The following is a 21573-nucleotide window of genomic DNA, read 5'->3' as shown; positions in this document are numbered from 1 at the left end:
AGGTGCTTTGGACTAAAACTCCCATCAGCAGCAGCCAGCATGGCAAATCTTCAGTGATGATGGGAGTTGTAGTCCAGTAACTTTAAGGGAGCACCCACCTGGGAATGACTAAATATGGATAAATTATTGGGCTACATCTGACCAATGGATTGACTCTGTGCTGGCTGGGGTTTGTGGGAGTTAAGGCTGATTAAAGACTGTCACATCAGTGTAGGCCAGGACTCAGGTGGAATACCATTGCAACAGGAAATACTTTTACAATGAGGTTTTAGGGGTGACTAAGACAGGACAGTTCTGCTTCACTTATCTGAGTCAGCTTGCTGCTTTACCTGTTAGTGTATGTCTACACTAGTCGTGCAGCAAATAAGGCAGGAAAAGGGTTGTATGACCCATTGTTTTATAGAGACCGATTTGCTTAAAATATATACTCTTAAAAGTTTATGCCTCTGATTTTCCCAGTGCATGCTGAAACACTATCATTTAGAGATATATAGTCAATATTTTAAACAATATGAAATACATTTTAATGGGTTGTAGCTGGCATTAGCTAAAACCTGAGAAGTTGTATTCATTTCAGGAGGTGTTGCCAAATTTTAACCAGAGAGTACAATGGAAATAGTGTTCAAAACCCTAATATGAAGAGAGAATATTTGATATCCAAACCATTCCCCATAAGCTCTGCATACTTTCTTCACACAAATCTTGTGGAACCAAAGAATTTGGGGTTCCTTTCTCTTGCCTTTTGTAAATTGCTTTTGTTTAGTGTTTCTAATTTAAAATAAACCACAAATGCTTTCAGGACTTGGATCATGTATGTGTTAGAATTTCTGATCTATGATTGCAGTCATGGGATTTTTGTCTATCGCATGACGGTATGTGTTTTGACACCACAGAATGGGAAGTGACGGAAACAGGATGTTTGTGTTACTGTGTTTCGTGATGTGGGACTATTGTCCTTCGTTCTTTTTCTCTTTGATGCCTGATGCTAGAGAGAGAGGGAGCCATGTTGCAGTGCTCCGTGTGTGTTTATATGTAAATAAAGTAGATTAGCCAAAATGCTGAGTTGCTGAGGTCTGTCACACAAGTTGCGCAAACTCTGCGGATCCCTAAGTGTGCTGGTATCGGTTGGCATCGGTTGCTGTGATGTTCGGGCTGAAGAAAGCTTATGAAACTCCCGAATGATCGACCAGGAGGGAGGGAACATGCCAGTCGGGCATGTGTCTCTGCCAGAGTCCTACTTGAGTGTAGGCTGAACTCCTGACAGTATGTACCAGTAGTTAACTATTCATTATCCATGCTTTTCTTCACTACTGAATGCATTCATTATTCATTGTTCTAATTGTTACCATGACAGTCCTCATGATCTTCATGCTCGTAGTCAAGAGAGCTGCCTATTCTTAAAGTAGCCAACCTGATGACCCACAGGTTTATAAGAAAAGGAAGTCATCCCACTATGGTTATTCACAGCCATGTAAAAGGTAAAGGGACCCCTGACCATTAGGTCCAGTCGTGGCCGACTATGGGGTTGTAGCGCTCATCTCGCTTTATTGGCCGAGGGTCATGTGGCCGTATGACTAAGCCGCTTCTGGCGAACCAGAACAGCACACAGAAACACTGTTTACCTTCCCGCCAGAGTGGTACCTATTTATCTACTCGCACTTTGACGTGCTTTCGAACTGCTAGGTTGGCAGGAGCAGGGACCGAGCAATGGGAGCTCACCCCATCACGGGGATTCTAACCGCCGACCTTCCGATCGGCAAGTCCTAGGCTCTGTGGTTTAACCCACAGCGCCACCTGTGTCCCTTCGCACAGCCATGTAGGCAATGGTATATTAACCCTGTATTACATTGACTGTTTTGAAAATGGAATAGTTATACTTGTTCTACATCAGCTGACATTTTATTAAGTTGGCAAATAATAATAATAATAATAATAATAATAATAATAATTTATTATTTGTACCCCACCCATCTGTCTGGGTTTCCCCAGCCACTCTGGGCGGCTTCCAACAAAGATGAAAAATATACTAAAATGTCACATATTAAAAACTTCCCTGAACAGGGAATTAATTTTAGTTACAGAAAATGGTGTCATTCCCTCTTCATTTTGGCTAGCCTCTCCACTAATTTCAGTTTCTTTCTATAGTGCAAATTTAAGTGTTTACAGTTTCTCATTGGTATTACAATTCTTATTGGTATCTGTTTTCTTATGTTCCAGAAGTTAGTTTTAAAACTTCTTATATGTCTTCTTCTGGCAATCTAGTTCCTATACTAGTTCAAATAAGGCTATGCTTTTTTTCCCTTTCTTTGCTTTTATACAAGACCTCCCCTCTTTATTTCAAGCTAGTGGTATCTTTATCTTTCTTGCATCTTTTCATGCAGAAGTCTGATGATTTAACAGGCTCTGTGTAAGAGATTGGATGCATTTCCTGTGTTTCCATTGAAATGCTCAATTTAAATGTATTCACTAATAATATGTCAGGATTGCACTTCCGGATTTCATCTGTTACCCACACCAGCAGTATTTTTCCTCTGTACCAGTTGAGTTCTGTGTAGCATTTCAAAATGTACTGAGGTATTCACCATTCCCAGATGCATAGGCAGACGTGATCTTTTCAAAATCAGGAGTGGAGAACCTGTTATCTTCCAGATGTTGCTGAACTATTGGCTTTGCTGGCGGTGGCTGATGGGATTTGGAAGTCCAACAACATCTGAAAGGTTAGAGGTTCCTTATCCCCAGAAAGGATTAGTACCATGCTAGAAGGTTGGGTAATTGTTAGGAGATGGATCTGTTTAAAGGTTTGGCTTTTGCCATTTAATTTCTTCTTCAAGACTCATGAAATGTGGAAGACACTCGAAATTATTTTTTTTCCTGGCTGTTAAGGTGCATGCAAGATGGAATTCCTAGATAATTTTAGATATGTCTGTTAATTTATCTATTCACTTGTGCAGTCTCCAGATATTCTACTGATATAACAGCAATAAAACTTTCCCCCCTTGACAAGCGCATACAGGATGAGATTCCTAGGCAGTTTAATGTGCTTGGCTGTGGTTAATGTTGTTTGTTGTATACTAATAGAAGTTATGATCCATTCTGATCTTAATATTTCATCATTTTATCAAGACATTTTTGTTCTGGCAGACATTTAGCTTGTTGGCTAAAATACTTTAAATACGCAGATCCCTTGCTATTTTACTTATCATCAGCTGCTCCTGTCTTTGTTGTTTAAGGTTTTGTGGTATCATTAACAACTGTTTTTTCTGGGTGTTTTTAAAATTTTCACTGTGGCTACTACAATGGAAGACTGTCATGTGCGTGGTCTGGAGTTATATGGTCTGTTTTGGCTGCCAATGTGGTAAATACATATTAGCAAAAAAGTGCTGCGCCGGATATATTTTGGAAAGTAGGCATAATATCAAGTGCTATTACTCAATTGTTGCTATATATACTAAGTATATACTGAGATAGTATATACTTAGTATATCTAGTAACTCCTGAAATCTTATGTGATTTCAATATATGTGCCCAACTTAATGCAAAACAGAAACATGGAAAACAGATGGGAATTATTTAGCAGCTAAACAGTCTGCAGCAAGTTCCTGAAACAAAATTTTAATCATAGGAACCTTATATTTTAAGTACAGCAACCTAACAATTGATGATATCATGCTACTATATGAGCAGCTTGAAGTGAAAAGTTAAACCAATGACCATCAAAATACAGACTCTAAACGTCTATAGAGAAAATGGCAAGAGTTAAAGCAGAGATGTTGACTGGAGGAGGCCCAAAATGATTTGTTATTTGAAAAGTATACAGGAAAGTTTAACTAAAGTTTAGCTTTCTTCAGGATTTTTAAAAATCAATGTTCTGCAGCTTGTTAGCAACATTCTCCCAAGGTTATTCCTTTAATTTGGAGCTGGGAATGGAGCAGAGGGAGATATACTCCTTGAGGGTAGGGAACTTTTGGCCATCCAGATGGTGCTGGACTTCCAGCTTCCATCAACCCTGACCATTGGTACACGTGGATGCAGATTTCTGCAAACAGATACCAATGTCTGCATTGGACATACGCATGCAGTGTTATGTGCATCAATCCCCTGAATGCATGCCTGCTAAATCAGGTTGTGCAAATGCAGTGGTACAAACCTTGACACTTTTCCCAGGTTGATTGACAGCCTGGCTGGGGTATCGACTCCATGTGTCCACCCCCCCAATAGGTGATGCTGTTGTCACATCCAACGTCATTGGTCAGGGCTGACCTAGCCATTAAGCAGAGTGGGGCAGCTGCATTAGGCAGTAAATGGTGGTGAGCAGCAAGGAGGTATTGGGCAACAGAGCTATGGGTGCCACATGCCCTGTGCTATGTGGCCGTTTAAGCTTGCCTGCTGCTCCCAGGTGTGGTGGATGATGCTGTCCCACTATCAAATTAAGATTCAGTTGCTAGTACAGTCCAGTATATGGAATTGGGGGCGGGGTGGAGGGCATGGCATCTTAACCTTCACCTCATGCAACCCACTGTTTTGGATCAACCTCAGATTAGTCATCAGTTGGGCAGATGCATGCATGCAGAGTTTTAGATTAAATGTAATTGAGAAAAAGAAAGAATGGAGGGCACCAGGGTAAAAATGAAGAAAAATGAGACCCTGAAGATCCACTGTAAAATGATAAATTGAGGGAACATGTTTAAACTAAAGCACCCTACTCTTCAGAGAAACTATGTTGGGTCTAATCATTTTCATTTGAGGGTTCGTATTTTTTCATTTATAATTGCGCATGCTGTAGAATATTATGAACACCAATTTGCACATACTGCAGAAAACTACGAGCACCAACATTCTCATTATATATGAGGCATGTTTATTTTCTAGCATTAACTGAAACCAGGTTATCTGCTTGTGATATGATTATCCTTGCTGCACTCTCTTTTGATTACTGATTATTTAAAATATTTTCTTATTAATATGTCATTAATATAGACAAATATGTCTATTAGTCATAATAGCATTATAGGTTCTATTCCAATGTTGTATTCCATTTCTCAACCATCGATGTCAGCTATCTAATTTTGTCGCTGCAATAGATCTTATCCGTTGACTGTATCTAATATTTAAATTAGATATCCCTTAAGCAAGACTGCAGATTTACAAAGTCTTGCATGTGCAATCTTTTGCAGTCAAGTAGAAGGCCAGCAATTATCCTCCACATAATTAATTAAGACAGTCAGAGGAACCATTCTAAAGTTAACCCCAGTTGCTTGATAAACAACAGTTTGAAACAGTAAATTTGAGCAGGATTGAATGAATGTTTATTATTACGGCCCAACAGCCAGCATACTTTGAGCAGGATTTTATACTCACTGAAACGGCAATATTCTGCTTAGCAATTCTAGAACTTGATTCTATCTCTGACAAACATCTTGCTTTTTTAAAAAATTGGCTTGAGTAACATACCTGTGATACATCATTTTGTAAAGGACTTCCTGTATGCTATAACCAATTGAGAACATTGTAATGGACCAAATGCAGTAAAATGGTAATTCCTAAAAAACCCTTATCCCCCCTTATATTTTAGTTTGTGTAACGTTAAAAGAGTGCTCATTTTCCTATTATTATTTTTAGACTCCTATGCAAAGTTTCTTTAACTTGATGTTATTTCCAGTTGTAGTTAGTACAAAATGTTTTACCTGAAATCTTTTGAATCTGGGGGTGAGAGGCAGGAGAAGCAGTCATCTGCTCATGCTCTTATTTCTTCATGGGTGGGAAAATCTGTGAATGTAAAATTTCTATTTTCCCAATCAGAAAAATAACCTATAACCTAAAATATATATTCAAATTAAACATGGAGGGCAGGAAAGTTATATCTTTTCTTATTAGACTACTTGTAAAACATATGGGTTTTTTCAGTTTTGTTGTCTCGGGACTTGTTCCACAGTTATCCTAACATTGGACTTAACTCATTTGTTATAATATTACCAAAGCAAAATGAACCACATCTATCCATATACCCAGCTCCAAGGGTGTATAAGGCTATAATCCTTATGGAGCAGGAGTATAGCTAACCTGCCAGCCAGTGGTGAGTGTGGCCATTCCACGCTCTTGCACACAGCCACATTCCTGTCCGCAGCATCTCTGTGCATATCTGCTGAAGTAGACGTTATCACCCACTTCTGGCTTGTTAAATGTTTGGTCCAATAATTTAGAGAAGGGGTGATTTGCATCCCCATCAGTGTGCTGGGCTACGTGTCTGCCTTATTTTTTCTTCTCCTTCTCCTTCTTCTTCTTCTTCTTCTTCTTCTTCTTCTTCTTCTTCTTCTTCTTCTTAGCTAGATCAGGCTTCCAAATTTGGGGGGCGGGGGCTTAGCCACTCCTGTACTAGGAAATAATCCCTATTGAACACAGTAGAATTTAACTTCCCAGTAAACCTGCATTGCATAAAATTTCACTGTAAAAGGTTACTAGTAAGTTGGTATGAATGTAAGAGAGCTCCTATTAGGAAAACAAGTGGAAGCCAGGGGTGTTAAATGAAAAATGAAAAAGGATGTTAATGAATCCCCTTCCTTTATGTTTTTCTATAGGCTTGACCTGGGAAAAAACACTCCGGCAAATTGGATTTGAAAGGTAAGCATTGGGTGTTGATGTTCTATTGTATACAAAACCGAATTTTGAAATGGAGAGAGAGAATAAACAGAAAAGTTAGCAAATGCTCATGTTCAGCAACTGAGATTTACTCTTGATACTATTTGTAATATTTGAATATTTCATTATATTCACACACATTTGGAACCAGTGTGGTGTAGTGATTAGCATGTCAGGCTTGGACTTTGTAAACCAAGGTATAAATCCCCGCTCAGCCATGGAGCTCACTGGGTGATCTTGGGCCAGTCTCTGCATCTCAGCCTAACCTACATCACAGAGTTGTTGTGAGGCTTAACATTTTGTAATTAGATAATACATTCTTATTTTGGACACTATTGTTGTTATTTCTAACCTTGAAGAATAGTAACACTGGCCATTTAGATTTTCTATTTCACATGAGATAATCTTTCAAAATGTTGTAGCTTGAGCAAAGTACCGTATTTTTCCCTCTATAACACGCAGATTTTTTCTCCTAAAAAGGAAGGGGAAATGTCTGTGCGTGTTATTGAGCGAATGTGTGGTCCCTGGAGCCAAATGGCGCGAGGGGAGGCAAAAAAAAATCAGGCAAAAAGCAAACCTGAAAAGAGGAAGTGGCTGCTTTCCTGCATTCTGCCTCAGGGTCTTACTGCCCACCCTCCTCTGTTTCCTTGCTATGTTTGCTCAAACGGAACAAAGAGCAGGGAAAGCCCCTCCCCTCCAGGCAAGCAGAGGGGAAAGCAGAGTGTCGTCTCTGTGCTCCGGTGCTGCTGAAAACATGCAGGAGGGAGGGAGGGAGGGAGGGAGGGAGGGAGGGAGGGAGAGAGAGAGAGAGAGAGAGAGAGAGAGAGAGAGAGAGCTGGCTGGCTTGGGTGGGTAGGTGAGGGAAAACTTTTGCCTTCCTTTCCTCCCTCCCGTTATACCCCTCTCCTGCATTCTTAACCAGCTGCTTCTCTGCACACCCCTCTCCTGCTCCTTGTCCCTTCTGTGTTTTTCCTTCCCTCCCCACTTAAAATGTGGTTAAAAAGCCTGGATCCACATGGATCCTCAGGATCTTTGCATTGGGTCAGCCCAAATTCACCATTAGATCACATAGCATGTCCATGGCTACAGCCTGCCCCCCAAAAATCCCGCACCCACTGTTGCCTGGGGCTGCAGTGGTGCAAAAACGTGGTTACAAAACATGGATCCACATGGATCCTCAGGATCTTTGCATTGGGTCAGCCCAAATTCACCATCAGAGCACATAGCATGTCCATGGCTACAGCCTGCCCCCCAAAAATCACACACCCACTGTTGCCTGGGGCTGCAATGGTGCAAAAACGTGGTTACAAAACATGGATCCACAGGGATTCTCAGGATTTTTGCATTGGGTCACCCTAAATTCACCATCAGATCACATGTCTGTGGCCACAGCATGAAGCACAAAAATGATACATCCACTGTTTCATTCAGAATGTTTTTTCCCTTGTTTTCCTCCTCTAAAAACGATGTGCGTGTTATGGTCAGGTGCGTGTTATAGAGCGAAAAATACGGTAGCTTAATATTCAGGAAATGTCTTGGGTAAAGAGCATTTCAGTTAAATGGAAGGTACCTAGGTTTCATAGATTTAAATAAAGGTTGTATATGTATTGATTTATGAGACAGTAAAAGATGACTGTAACACAATGTACTGTAATAGTAATCACTCTTAACAGAATCTCTTACATGAATTTTCTTGGTGCCAGTAGAGCTTAAACTTCCCTTCCCCACATCTGCCCCCTATGCCTGGCATTTAATTTTAAAATAAAAAACAGAATTTGCTAATCACTCTTTTAAATTTACATCTCGTTGGCCCTGAGTGCACTCCTGAAATGCAGTGATAATCCAATTCAACACAAATATTGCTTCAGACTAGTTTATGGCATGCAAGTATGTACCTAAAATTGTAAATGTTTGACTTCTCTTTCTCCCGCTCCTGAAGTCAGATATAAATTTTAAGAGACCCAAACTTATGTCACTGTATGACCTAAAATTAAAAATGTATGTGTGAAAATGACACGCAGACTGTTGGTCTGTATCTGCGAAGAGTTTGAAGATGGGATGTGGGAGGAGTTAGCAGGTATTCAAATTAGACTCTGCCAGATGCTCTGCAAGTTTCTGGTTGCCCCAAGACCTATTGGGAAGGTGGAATAATCAATTGCTTGTCTCCCATCTCTGGAAGCACAACATTTCTAGATTTTGTGCGAGTCTAGGCTTTGGAGGGCCCCTTTACCACAGTGCTACCTTTTGTTTGATTGCCAGGAAGCAAGCCAATGAACAAGCAGTAAGCGGCATCTGCCAATACTTTTTGTTTATTTCTTCACCATTGTCAGGACCAGAATGAAAGGCAGCAAACTAGTAGGTTGTAATGGTGAAAGAGGAATAGCAGGTCTGGGGGCTCTGGTCAATGTATAGCATGGGTGTGAGCCCAGTTCCTTGATGCTGGCCCTGACTTAAGGTGGTGCTTAACCTGGGCAGACTGGCTCTTCTATTGGAAATGGGAATTGAGCATCCCATGAAGTTCTGGCCTTTTTACACCTGATCATGGGGTGGTGGGGCCTGAGGCTGCTGAGGTGGTGTTGGGGAGGGAGTTGTTGCTCTTGTTGCTGCTGGAGTTTTTCTCTTTTTTTGTATCTTTTGCTGTGATCTATGTGGAAATTGTTCAGTTTGGTTTTGTATTTTGTATTTACTACTGATGGCTACTTTTGTTATTTTGTAGTTATGTATTTTTTCATTATGTAAGCTGCCTTGAGCATGGCTTGAACTGTTGAAAGGCGGCATACAAATAAATTTATGTAATGTATGTTAACTGATGCTGGATTGCTACATCTAGTCCAAATTTAGCATCTAGTCTGATGAAGAGCTCTGGAGAACTTGAAAGCTTATAGTATTATATTTCACCATATTTTCTCTATATTTTGTATGAAACATATACAATCAAGCTAAAACGCCTGTGACTTTTAGCATAATAAAATAGTGGATCTGGTTATTTTTGTATAGCAAGTAAAGCACAACAGCGTCACAGGACATCACATATTTAGAGTGTATGGGTTGCTGAAAGTAGTACACAGACCTCAGTGCATCTTCACACTTGTTTATTTAGGATCATAGCTGGTGACATGTACAACTGGCTTCCCCTGTTTAAATTAAGATGTTTCTAAACTGATTTAGTGATGTTCTGGCAAGTTTATACACAGATGAGTCATAAGACTACTCACTGTTAGAGATGCTGCATAATCATAGGATAATTAAAAGGGACATGTGAAGCACTCATACAGACAAATATATACATATATATATTTGGAGGCAATCAACAACTTCTGCATGCAATATAATGTTTATAACAAGTGGGATTATAGGAATATAAACAGGAAGGTCATCAGAAGTCCTCTACAGTTCTCATCTAGAAAAGTCTCTTTCCCCAACTTTGATTTTGCAGAATGTGCTGCTCGGCCTACAGGCCTCTCTTTTCTCTACACTCCCGCAAAAATGCTGCAAAATATTGCAATATTGTTTCTGTGCAAGGACAGAGTGAAGCACAGGGGTTGGTTTGCACACCTGTGATTTGTGAACTAGTTCACACTGACAGCAAGTAAAGGTGCAACTTGTTTGTACACACATTCCTTCTTTGAGACTCCTATGCACTTGTTGACGGTAGGAAAGCAATTTGCTGTGAATTAGTCCTCCAAGCAATTACTTTTACTGTGAGGGCAAACCTGCTTCCACAATTGCCCTCTTTTTTTTTACAGGGCACTCCCATTGGGGGAATAGATTAAATTCACACAGAGAGGATATATTTCTGTTTTGTGTGTGTGTGTGCATTTGGCTGTCTCAGCAGGCTGCAATTAATCTTTCCTTCTGAAAAGTAATGCATTGTCATGATACTACAAGTGCGTGTTCCCTTCCACATGATTCCCATGGTAGCTATAGTGCCCACACCCACTTCAATAGTCAGGTGTTTTTTTTAAAAAATATTTTTTTTCAATAGTCAGGTGTTTTCACAAAGGATAACTGGGGGGAGGGGATAGTATTCTTTCAAATTATGTACCTACTAAGTGGAATTTGATAACTATGGCTAAAATATGTTACAACTTTTGCAACATGCGAATGGATAGTTTATAGACATATATTGTGCATGGACAAATATAATGGCATTTGGAATGCATTTATAAAAAATATAGCAGCTTATAAATAAATATATATGATTAGAATATTGCACTTATATACCTTTGTATTAGACAAATATGCTGTAGTGCTTTTTCTTTCTTCTTTTGTGTTTTTATGCACTTTTTGTTTCCTTTTTATTTTTTCACTTTATTTTGTTTAAATATTTTCAATAAAAATAAATATAAATCACACTCAAAAAGAACGCACAAATGTCACCAAGATAAAACTTTGCCACACCAAGTTCAGATACCTAGGGGTACAACTAACCAGAAACCTCAATAAATTATACTTCCAAAACTACAACCCCTTGTGACAACAAATTAACAAAGACCTAAAGAGATGGAACAACATGAACTTCACTCTCTCAGACAAAATAGCCATGATCAAAATGATCACGCTCCCAAAACTAACCTACCTATTCCAAACCCTCCCAATCTTGATTCCCCCAACCCAACTCCATAAATGGCAGAAAAAAATTACACTTATATATATATCTTCTCACACAAAAAACCAAGAATAAGCCCCAAATACCTGCACCTCCGTTCCTCAGAGGGGGGATGGGGAATCCCCAACATAGAAGCATATTACATTGCCAACCAAGTATGCCACATAATCCCATATATACTAGAAGATGAGACAAAACAATGGATACACCTAGAGAGGGACACAATTGAAAATACCTGCACCACAGCATACCCATTCCTCCCAAACAAACTAAGGAAAATTCCCACAACACTTAACAGGTACACACAGACCATGTTTAAAGCATGGAAAGCAGAAATAGGCAAAGTATCCCCAACCCTATCCCCACTAATTCCCCTGGCATACCACCCATTATGCCACCACTCAGCACAAAACATCCAGATAAAAACCTGGCAAACCAAAGGCCTATATCGCCTAACAGATTTATATAAAAATAACAAACCCTTATCAACACAAGAAATACAAGACAAACTAGAAGACACCCAAATGCCCTGGTTAACTCATCACCAATTACATGCTCTTTTAAACAATTAAGTAGTAGAACCAGCAGCAACTAGGCCCCTGACAGCCTTCAAAAACCTCCTCCTACAACAAAGGGACACGGCAAAGGGATGGTATCTGCAATATACAAAATACTACTCCAAAACCCCACAAACCCCCTAGACGTAATCAAAAAACAATGGGTGGATGACATAGGCTATGAGATTAACCCTACTCAGTGGACCAGAATGTGTTCTAAACCCCTCTTTAAATCCATATCAACGAAAAGAAAAGAACTCACTTTAAAACTCACCTACAGGTGGTACATAACACCAAGGAAATTAGCACTAATATGCCCAGGAACCTCACCAAAATGCTGGAGAGGGTGCGCCTCCATAGGCACATACTTCCACATGTGGTGGGAATGCCTCAAAACCCAACTATTCTGGATAACAGCCATAAAAGAAATATGCAAAATAACTAAGCAAGTATTAGAAATCACCTCAGAACTGGCCCTACTAAACATATTCCAAGACAATAATGCCCACTCACATCACAAAGAACTCATAACCCACCTGCTCTCAGCAACCAGAAACATCATAACCAGACACTGGAGAGACCTGTCTGGAGTAAGCATGGACCAATGGTACCAAATAGTATGGGAAACAGCCTTACTAGAAAATTTAACCAATAAACTGAAACTGACATGGGGACAAATAGAAGAAGACGCTTTCACCCCAGTATGGCTCCCCTTTATCACATACACAGCCCAACAAGACAATGACAAGAATCCACCAACAGCATACAAATCAATATGGTTAACCTGATCCAAAACATCCACCCACCCCACTCACACATGAAAACAAAGCTCACCACAGCAAATCACAAACAAGCAACCATACCCTTGGCCAACCCCAACCTCTCTCATCACCAAAGGAACACAAGTGAATAGCAAAGAGAACCTGCACAAGCGACGCTGACAGAAAACCCCATACATACATTAAGTAAAATAGAGACATTGTCACCCGACCCCACCCCCACTCATGATTCCCGCCCACCTCTTTCCCACTTTTCTTCCTAATGTAACACTCATGTCTCAACAAATGAAACTGATCTGTAGAAAATGTAACTTGAAAAAAGAGACATTGCATATACTTTTGTAAACCAAGAAATCTTTAATAAAAATACATTTAATAAATAAGTAAATAAATAAATATAAAAAAACACCACAATACTGCATTTCATTCTCATAAACCCAATAGTTTAACAGTAGTGTATGTGTGAAGGCATGCTTGTTATATCTGTGGCCCAGGGGAGCGGGGAGAGAAGCAACTAGGCAACAAAAAGACGCGTCTGGAAATTTTACATTTGCACAATAAGAATATCATTCTGGACAATTCAGTGAATTTTCTGTGTTCTTCCACTAAAGTAATTTTTTTTGTTATTAGCAGTTTAAACACAACTGATAAGTTGCCAAGTGAAACATAAATAATAGCTCTTGAGAAACTGATTTAACAGCCCAGATTCACGATGCATCATTTTAGATGACATAAAGAAACATTTTTGCCAAGAGAGCTGCAGCATGTCTAATACCAAAAAAAATTCTTGGCATTTAACATGTGTCACTTGTGTTGTGCATGTCACTGTGGTTGTAGATGTTGCAAAACAGCTCATAACTTGTTTCTCTGACAGCCAAACTCTTGTTACAATACTCTTTTATTTTGTGGGATCAGATCCATGAAGACCATTTTTTACCCACTGACGGGGAAAAACTCAGCTCTTTAATAGTGGGAGCTTACCCTTTATTGAAATATAGCTGTAACAGCTCATGCTAGACTTGCTATGGTTTGTGCATGAAGCTCATATTTGTAGAGGCGCAGCAGTGGAGTTGAATATAACAGTCAGTGTCCCAGAGGAAACCATTCACTTGTTTGCCATTGGTTTTTGCTAAACTGGGTTAATAATACACTGTCTTTAATTACTTAAATCTGTCAGCTGCATCTTATGATATATGCACTAAATGTCTGTGGTGTAAATACCGATTCACTTTTGCTTCACTAATGCTGGTCACATTATGGTCTTGCTATTTTACTAAGTCTATCACTTACTGCCTTCTCGCACCAGGGCTGGCTCTGGTAAGGGCAAGTCACCCCCCTCAGAAGCATTGTGGCAGATGATAGGATTTGGTGGGGAAGGCTTTTACATTGCTTTTTAATTGCTGACCTAACTTAACAGGTTTACAGCTGACACTCTGCATCCGCTGTAGCTACATTTATTTTTAAGCTAATTTATACCTCCACCACTTTTTAAAAAATGCCCTTTTCTGCCACCATCTCGGTCACTCATGGCTCTGTCCAAATCCATTAAAGTAAGGTTATTAGAGATACTTTTCAGTCCTGAGATTTTGGCGAAACATCTTCTCAGTTACGTATTTACCAACATTTACCGTTTTCTCTGATGCTAAACTTCTACTTTAAGCAGTGTGTGTGATTGTGTGTATATATATCACATCAAAGCAGCCAAACAATGTGGATGCTGAAACATTTTGTTGTAAGAATTCGTTGTCTTAGGTTTTCTTAGTCACATAAATAAACATACAGCTTTAATGATTGACTTCATCCTACCAGAATCCAGAGTGAATGTGTCTGAAGTGTTGTTTGATGCTTTACAAACAGTTTCTCTCTCTCTCTCTCTCTCTCTCTCTCTCTCTCTCTCTCTGTGTGTGTGTGTGTGTGTGTAGAATTTACCACAGAGAGATACAGCTGTATAACACAGCCCTTCACTAAATGGCAGCAACAAAAATGCTACATCATCTGAGGCTCTTGCTTGTCATCCACTGAGGTGTATATATGCCATGCTTCATTCATAGATCTCAGGGCGGTTCACAACATAAATATTCAATCAAAATTATTTTAGAAGTCAATTATGCAAGCTTTGCTAGTAACAAAAATCATTTTAAGTACAAAAGTTAAATGCTTTCATGACCTACATATTTCCTAACCTTACTATGAAGTTTCTAAGGAACTTAAAAACCATTAGATGATTGTTTCTGCCAGATACCTTGGTACAAAGAAGTTCTACTACACACTACACACTCCTTGGTGTGTGGAGTACCTCAGGGTGCGATACTCTCCCCAATGCTTTTCAACATCTTTATGCGCCCCCTCGCCCAGCTTGTCCGGAGTTTTGGGCTGGGTTGCCATCAGTATGCCGATGACACCCAACTCTATCTGTTGATGGATGGCCATCCTGACTCGGCCCCAGACACACTGACCAGATGTCTGGAAGCTGTGGCTGGATGGTTACGTGGGAGCCGGTTGAAGCTAAATCCTTCGAAGACAGAGGTCCTGTGGCTGGGACGGGACGATATGGGATTGGGGGGGCAACTCCCATCTCTTGCGGGGGCGCAGTTAGTGCCAGCACCGTCCGTTAAGAGTTTGGGTGTAATCTTCGACACCTCCCTTTCCATGGAGGCGCAGATTGCAGCTATAACAAAGGCGGCATTTTTCCATCTCCGCCAAGCTAAGCAGTTGGCTCCTTACCTTTCTCGCCCTGACCTAGCCACTGTGATCCACGCGACGGTCACCTCCAGACTGGATTATTGTAACTCGCTCTACGTGGGGCTGCCCTTAAGACTGACCCAGAAACTCCAGCGGGTGCAGAATGCTGCAGCGAGACTCCTTACGGGGTCTTCGCTGCGAGATCACATTCATCCGGTGCTATATCAACTGCACTGGCTCCCGGTGGAGTACAGGATCAGGTTTAAGGTGCTGGTTTTAACCTTTAAAGCCCTATACGGCCTTGGACCCTCGTACCTACGGGACCGCCTCTCCTGGTATGCCCCACAGAGAAACTTACGGTCTTCAAATAAAAATATCTTGAAGGTCCCAGGCCACAGAGAAGTTAGGCTGGCCTCAACTAGAGCCAGGGCTTTTTCGGCTGTGGCTCCGACCTGGTGGAACACTCTGTCACAAGAGACTAGGGCCCTGCGGGACTTGACATCTTTCCGCAGGGCCTGCAAGACAGAGCTGTTCCGCCAGGCCTTTGGCCAGGGCACAGCCTGACTCCCTCCCTCGGCAATCTTCGCGGAGCTCTGGCCCAATAGTGGCCAGTGGCTTGAATTTAATTAATTTTATAATGAATGATTTTAGAGTGTTGTTTGTGTTGTACTTTTGTATTGTTTTATTGTTGTTAGCCGCCCTGAGCCCAGCTTCGGCTGGGGAGGGCGGGATATAAATAAAATTTATTATTATTATTATTTATTATTACTACGAAACATTTGCCCGTCTTCATTTGCCTGTAAAGCATTTGGCAAATATTTGCATATGATTTCTTAAGTGATACTGGTCCTGCTGATCCTTGTGCTTATTTTCCTTTCAGCTAAATTAATTTCAGGAATATTTTTTCTGCCGTTTAATTCAGGTCATGGACAGAATCAAGTATCTGATACATGCTATTTTATTGCTGGTGTTGTTTTGAGCAGTGAATTGTTTGACTGTTGCCAATGTTTTTCTTGGCATCACCTAACCTCCTGCGGACACCAGTAGCTAGGGAATGTATAGTGATTAACCAGCAGCAGCATATGAACTGGTCTTTGTTTGAATCTGGAGAGCAATTTGGCGTTGCAGTTTGTCCAAAGAGCTACAGCTTGCATGCTATAATAATTTGCATTTGTCTTTTAAATTTTGTTCTTTATCTTTTGTTCATGAATAAATAATAAAGAGACTTCAAAGAAAAACTGGAGCACAAACGAGCAAGGATGATCATGTCTATTGGTATACTGTGGTTACATAATATGTCCAGGGTTTCTGAAAAATGACACTGCTCCATGTATTTATATACGTCTGTGGTGTAAGTTATTATTGCAAATGATTCATATTTCATTTATGCCTCAACAATATAAACTCACTTGGCCCTCTCCAGCAACCCATCAGTCTCCCAAACTCCTATGCTTGCTTCCCCAGAAAAGTTGCTTTTAGCACACCCATGCCTGCTGTTAATTTCTCTAGCAGCTGGAGGTCCCAGTCAGAGATTAGTGGTCCAGCAACATAGATCAGTGATGCCTGAGGAAGTTGATGTTTATGAATTATTATTATATGAACTTATCTCATCTGCATCTCCCAGAGTAATGTGTAAATTATAACTTAATTACAAGCTAGCTTTTGCAGCTCCAGAATGTTCCAATAGAGTTCTCAGCTAAAACAAAACAAAAAAATGCACTAAAATGCATACCCGTATTTCACTGCATCCTGTCACCAGTGCGCAATACTTGCATCCCCCCTTTCTCAGACCGCAAACGTGGTCCTAGAGCATTCCCTGTATGATAGTCGTAGGATAACTTCTGAGGCTTCGCTAGGCCCCAGGCCCATTCCTTTCCTCCTCCAGCCCCTGCCGCCCCTGCTCCCCTCATTCCTCGCCATCTTGGCCATGAGCTCCTAGGCTGAGCACAATGGGGGGGAACGTTTCTCCCCATCCTCCAGCTGCTGCTTTTTTATCACTGTTTCAGCGGGAACTGATGCCAGGGACGGTTGGGCCACGTGGGCTAAAGGGAGATGCAGCAGGCATTGGCAGGCCTGGCTGCAGGTGCTGCCGTCGCCGCTCGTTTGCTGTTCCCACGGCATTCCTTACCGGAACTTCCTATCCAAATTTGAATGGCTGTTCTGCTCTTGCAATGCAAAGTATACAGTCATACCTCTTGTTATGTTTGGTTCAGGTTGCGTCCCGCGGCGACCCGGAAGTACCGGAAAGGGTTACTTCCAGGTTTCACTGCTTGTGCATGCGCAAACGCGCAAAATGACGTCACGCATATGCGCAGAAGCGGCGAATCACGACCCGTGCACACGCAGACGCTGGTTGCATTCTGCTCATGTTGCGAACGGGCCTCTGGAACGGATCCCGTTCGCAACGAGAGGTACCACTGTAGATTGGTTTCATTCACCATAGAGATTCTGGTAGATGAGTGGCGCCACTGCATGTAAGTAGGTTGGACAAGAGAACATATTTACAAGGGAGGCTTCATTTTTACAGAAAGGTATGCTAGTGTCTTTCCATTTTATCTCCCTATGGTCCCAATAACAACAGTTACTTGTCTCTGGCTTGCGCTCTCCCAGCTCCTCTGATCCACCTGCTGTTGTCCCCACTTTTCCCCCTTGCATAATGGTTGCACGTTCATATTTACCTGCGTAATAGTCGCACTCCCCCTTTTTGGAAAGGAAAAAATGGGCACAAAAATACAACCATTATGTGGTGAAATACAGTATTTTCAGCAAACATGGGACAGATATCAAAATATATTATAAAATGTCTGTTATGCAGCCTTTTATGCAACCTTTTTGCATAACCATAAATTTATGTTTATTGGTTATAAGAGCAGAGTGATCCAGAAGCTTTGCTGGCATAATAAATGAATGTAAATTAATACCAGTGGCTGAATTGCTTGGTAAAATGGGAGAAAGAAGCCATTTGTGATCTCACTATTGCTGGTTAAATAGTTTCTGGTCTAAAAATTCAAAGCATGGAAATGCTGATGAAATATTGATTTTGTGGTGTGTAGGTTAATTAGCCAAGGATTCGTTATTAATTACAGGAGAGGAAAGTAAAGTGAACCAATTGAAAATGGAGGAAAATGCCAGGTATAAAAATTTTGGATGATCAGTGGAAATGCATTTTTTGTTGATGGTTCAAACATCTCTCCATGTTTTCTTCCAAAAGAAAATGACTACAAAAATATAGTCTGAAGCCAGGAATATTTGTCGGAAATTTGAGAGAACTATGTCAGTTTCATTCATATATGGTGGACTTGTTCAAAACTCAGCATAGAATTACTTGTTGTGTAGTCACTGACCTCATATCTTTTGTTTCAATTGTCTTAATGGTGATGGTTTTGATTTTGCTGAATCGCCATAGACTAGTCATATCTTGGCTTCAATGTAAAACAAGATCTGTAAACAACTGTAAAACTGTATAAATGGTTTCTAGTCTGACTTTTCTTGCTTAAATTCCTTGATGTGCTGTGTATATATTGGCATGATTACATGTAGTGATCTGCAGACTATGACTAGGCTCATGTTCTTGAATTATTTCCTCTGCATGTATTTTTTTAGTTATTGCTTTCTGCTTGTGGCGCAGCTTCAGAGCCCTACATAGAGTACCATGAAACCCCAAGATCAGCGTCCTTTGTATCCAAATGTTAAGGAGGATTTTATCATACATCACATGCTGATATGCAATAGGCTGTTGGGAAAAATAGTAATATTCATCCATAGTTTGAGTAGTGTTAGGTTGACCTAATATGTGGATTGAATGCACTGGTTGCTGGAATGAAATTTCTATGACCATGACTGTTCAACCTAGCACAACAACCCCACCATGTGGCAGTCTCCTACAGATGACTGCAGTGCCTGGAGACAGTCAGGTTGTGTATCCATAGAATGATCAGAGGAGGACTGACTGCTGGCAGGAGTGTAGAGAGAGAGAAGAAATGTCATGGTGCATCTGCAGCAGCACAACTAAACGCCTTCATCTGCCCCATTAATTTCACTGGGTCTACTCTGAGTAAAAGTTAGTTGAATACAACTCCATGCAATGTACACTTTCGGTGAAGAGATACTTTTGTGGTAGACTTTGCCTCAGGACTTCCCAGAAACCACCAGCAACTACCACATGGTCCAGCCTAGGTCCTTGAATTCACAAATTAAAAAGTGCTGCCAATATCTCAAAGACCAAGCATGCTTATCAGCAGATAAAAGAGTTAGATTCCACATTAGTAGAATCTGAACAAATATCTCCTTGTCAACCAAGTCCAACTCTTTAACCGCTTCTGTCATAAATAGCTTCCCATGTTGGCTTGCTGCTGCCATAAATTTGTAAAAACTGGCATACAGTAGACTATAAATCTCAGTAGGAATGCTCTTCTCACTCGTATTTGTTAGTGCTCTCCAAGATTTGAATGTTCTTTCCTCTGACATGACCATACCCTTTGCCCTTTCCAACTGGAGGCTTGGGCTCTTCTTAGGGTGATGGTGGCAATGGTGGCTTGTTCATACCAAGTGTTAGTGCTTGTCATTTTTATCTCCTTTCTGTTCCTTCATCTTGGAACTGCTTTTCAGGTTACAGCAGTCCTCCTCGATATAAGTTTCCAAATTTATTGTTAAAGCTATTCCTCCTTCTTTTCCATAGCTCCTTTGCCCCCAAGGTTACCCAGGAACTTTTACTGTAATGATGAATGTGTTCATCGGACTCTGCCAGTTTCAGTTTCTCTGTCTACCCTCTCCTTTGTATGTCGTGGATCCCCCCACTTTTTGGGCAGGTTTTATTTGCAATTTTTCATTTTTACCCCTCCAGGTGCCCTGCTGGTACATGAAGAATAAATAGGTATGGAAACAAATGCACAGCTTCAGGTGTTGCACAGAATATAGGATTGGCATTGAATTATCCAGGATTGTGATGGTCAGGAAATCAATGCTCAGCATGAGGTCTACCATTAAAAAAATAATCTGGGTAGTGCAATGAACACCTAATTTGGCTTGTATGGGAAAACAGATGAGGCATAAGAAATAGCATGGAGGGGAGTGTCCGAATTTACATTTGGCACAAGTCTGCTTTTTGTATGCAGCACAGTCCTATAAATGTTGCATGCTTTATGTCAGTAATGAGGCTGCCAACCTTGGCACGTGCATTCAAGTTGTTAAATAGCATAATGATGTTTGGAAAGCAAACATTTGGCAAATGTTTGGTTGATATGTGGGTGAACACTTTTGCCAAACAGACCCCCCCCCCATTTCACAATATAGCTGTCTAGAGAGAGTGAGATGTGCATTTGGTTTGAAAATATATGAGTAATTATTAAGGCTTTGCATATTTTTCAAGAAACTTGGAAGTTTTATGCTTGCTAAAGTCTGCGCCAAGTTTTTTTTTTAATGTTATGCATTTTATACTTCTCTGATTTCTCCCTGTACTTTACTTCAGAAAACAAAACTTTTTCTACATTAAAATATGGGGAATTTAAATATATTGTTATGATGCATTAAAAAGTTTTCATCACCGCCCCAGTACTATATTCTGTGTGGTGGTGGTGGTATGGCTTTTTTTGCAAGGGAGAGGGGGGAGCATTTGTTTGTTCTTGTGCCCGTGTTTTGGGACTGTCTTGCAGACAAATGCAGAGCACAATGTAGTTAGGTGGCGGATCCTTACTTTCTTATTTCACCCAATGAATTGTGTTCAGAATGTAACACAACAACAACAAGGTGTGGGGTATGCATGGGGAGAGGATGGGCCAAATCCTTTTGTGTTGGTGTTAATCCTTGTGCTAGCCCAACCAGAATAGCACCCAAGATTCCTGTTCTCCTACATCTACCTTCTGCTTCCCCCGCACATCACTCTGCAATCGCATCCACTGATGCCAGAGTGTCGTCGCACTGGCAACACATTTTTTTTTCTGCTGATGAAGCACTGTGCTTCATTGGCACAGGGAATGTAACTTGAGCATAAGATTGCAAATGGCTGTACCTCTGGAAAGATACGTGCATGAACCCTGAGTGCAGCTTGAGGCATCTTTGAAGATTCTTCTGAAGCCATTCATATAGCTGGAGGGGAATGCAGCCTGCCAATTCAGCAGCGTGAGTGACTGTAACATGAAGTCCAGACGCATCTCCAGCTACATGTACAATTCTACCCTGTGTGCACGCACTGGAATTGCAAATGAATTAGAAGAAGAGTAATTACAGCTGAAGACAAAGGAGTCTTTCTCTCTCTATATCTCCTCTTTTGTAGATATGAATATGTCTAGCTCAACAATCTTAGGAATATGTT

At 40.7% G+C, this 21573-nt stretch overlaps 1 protein-coding gene across 9 annotated transcripts in view; it reads left to right on the top strand.

The window, feature by feature from the left end:
• The window catches only part of PIEZO2 (piezo type mechanosensitive ion channel component 2), a 211157-nt gene that overhangs the window by 91985 nt on the left and 97599 nt on the right, over positions 1 to 21573 (top strand). For all 9 annotated transcript variants that reach the window (XR_008331507.1, XM_053396557.1, XM_053396555.1 and 6 more), the window contains exon 4: positions 6576 to 6618. Coding sequence is in view for 8 of the 9 variants with exons in the window: in XM_053396557.1 (XP_053252532.1) it covers positions 6576 to 6618 (43 nt within the window). In the remaining variant the exon portion in view is untranslated. The remainder of the gene's footprint in view (positions 1 to 6575; positions 6619 to 21573) is intronic.

Source organism: Podarcis raffonei, chromosome 7 (assembly GCF_027172205.1).
Source record: "Podarcis raffonei isolate rPodRaf1 chromosome 7, rPodRaf1.pri, whole genome shotgun sequence".
NCBI classification, from domain to species: Eukaryota; Metazoa; Chordata; class Lepidosauria; order Squamata; family Lacertidae; genus Podarcis; species Podarcis raffonei.
The sequence above is the reverse complement of the archived record's forward strand: the minus strand, read 5'-3'. Positions and strand labels throughout refer to the sequence as shown.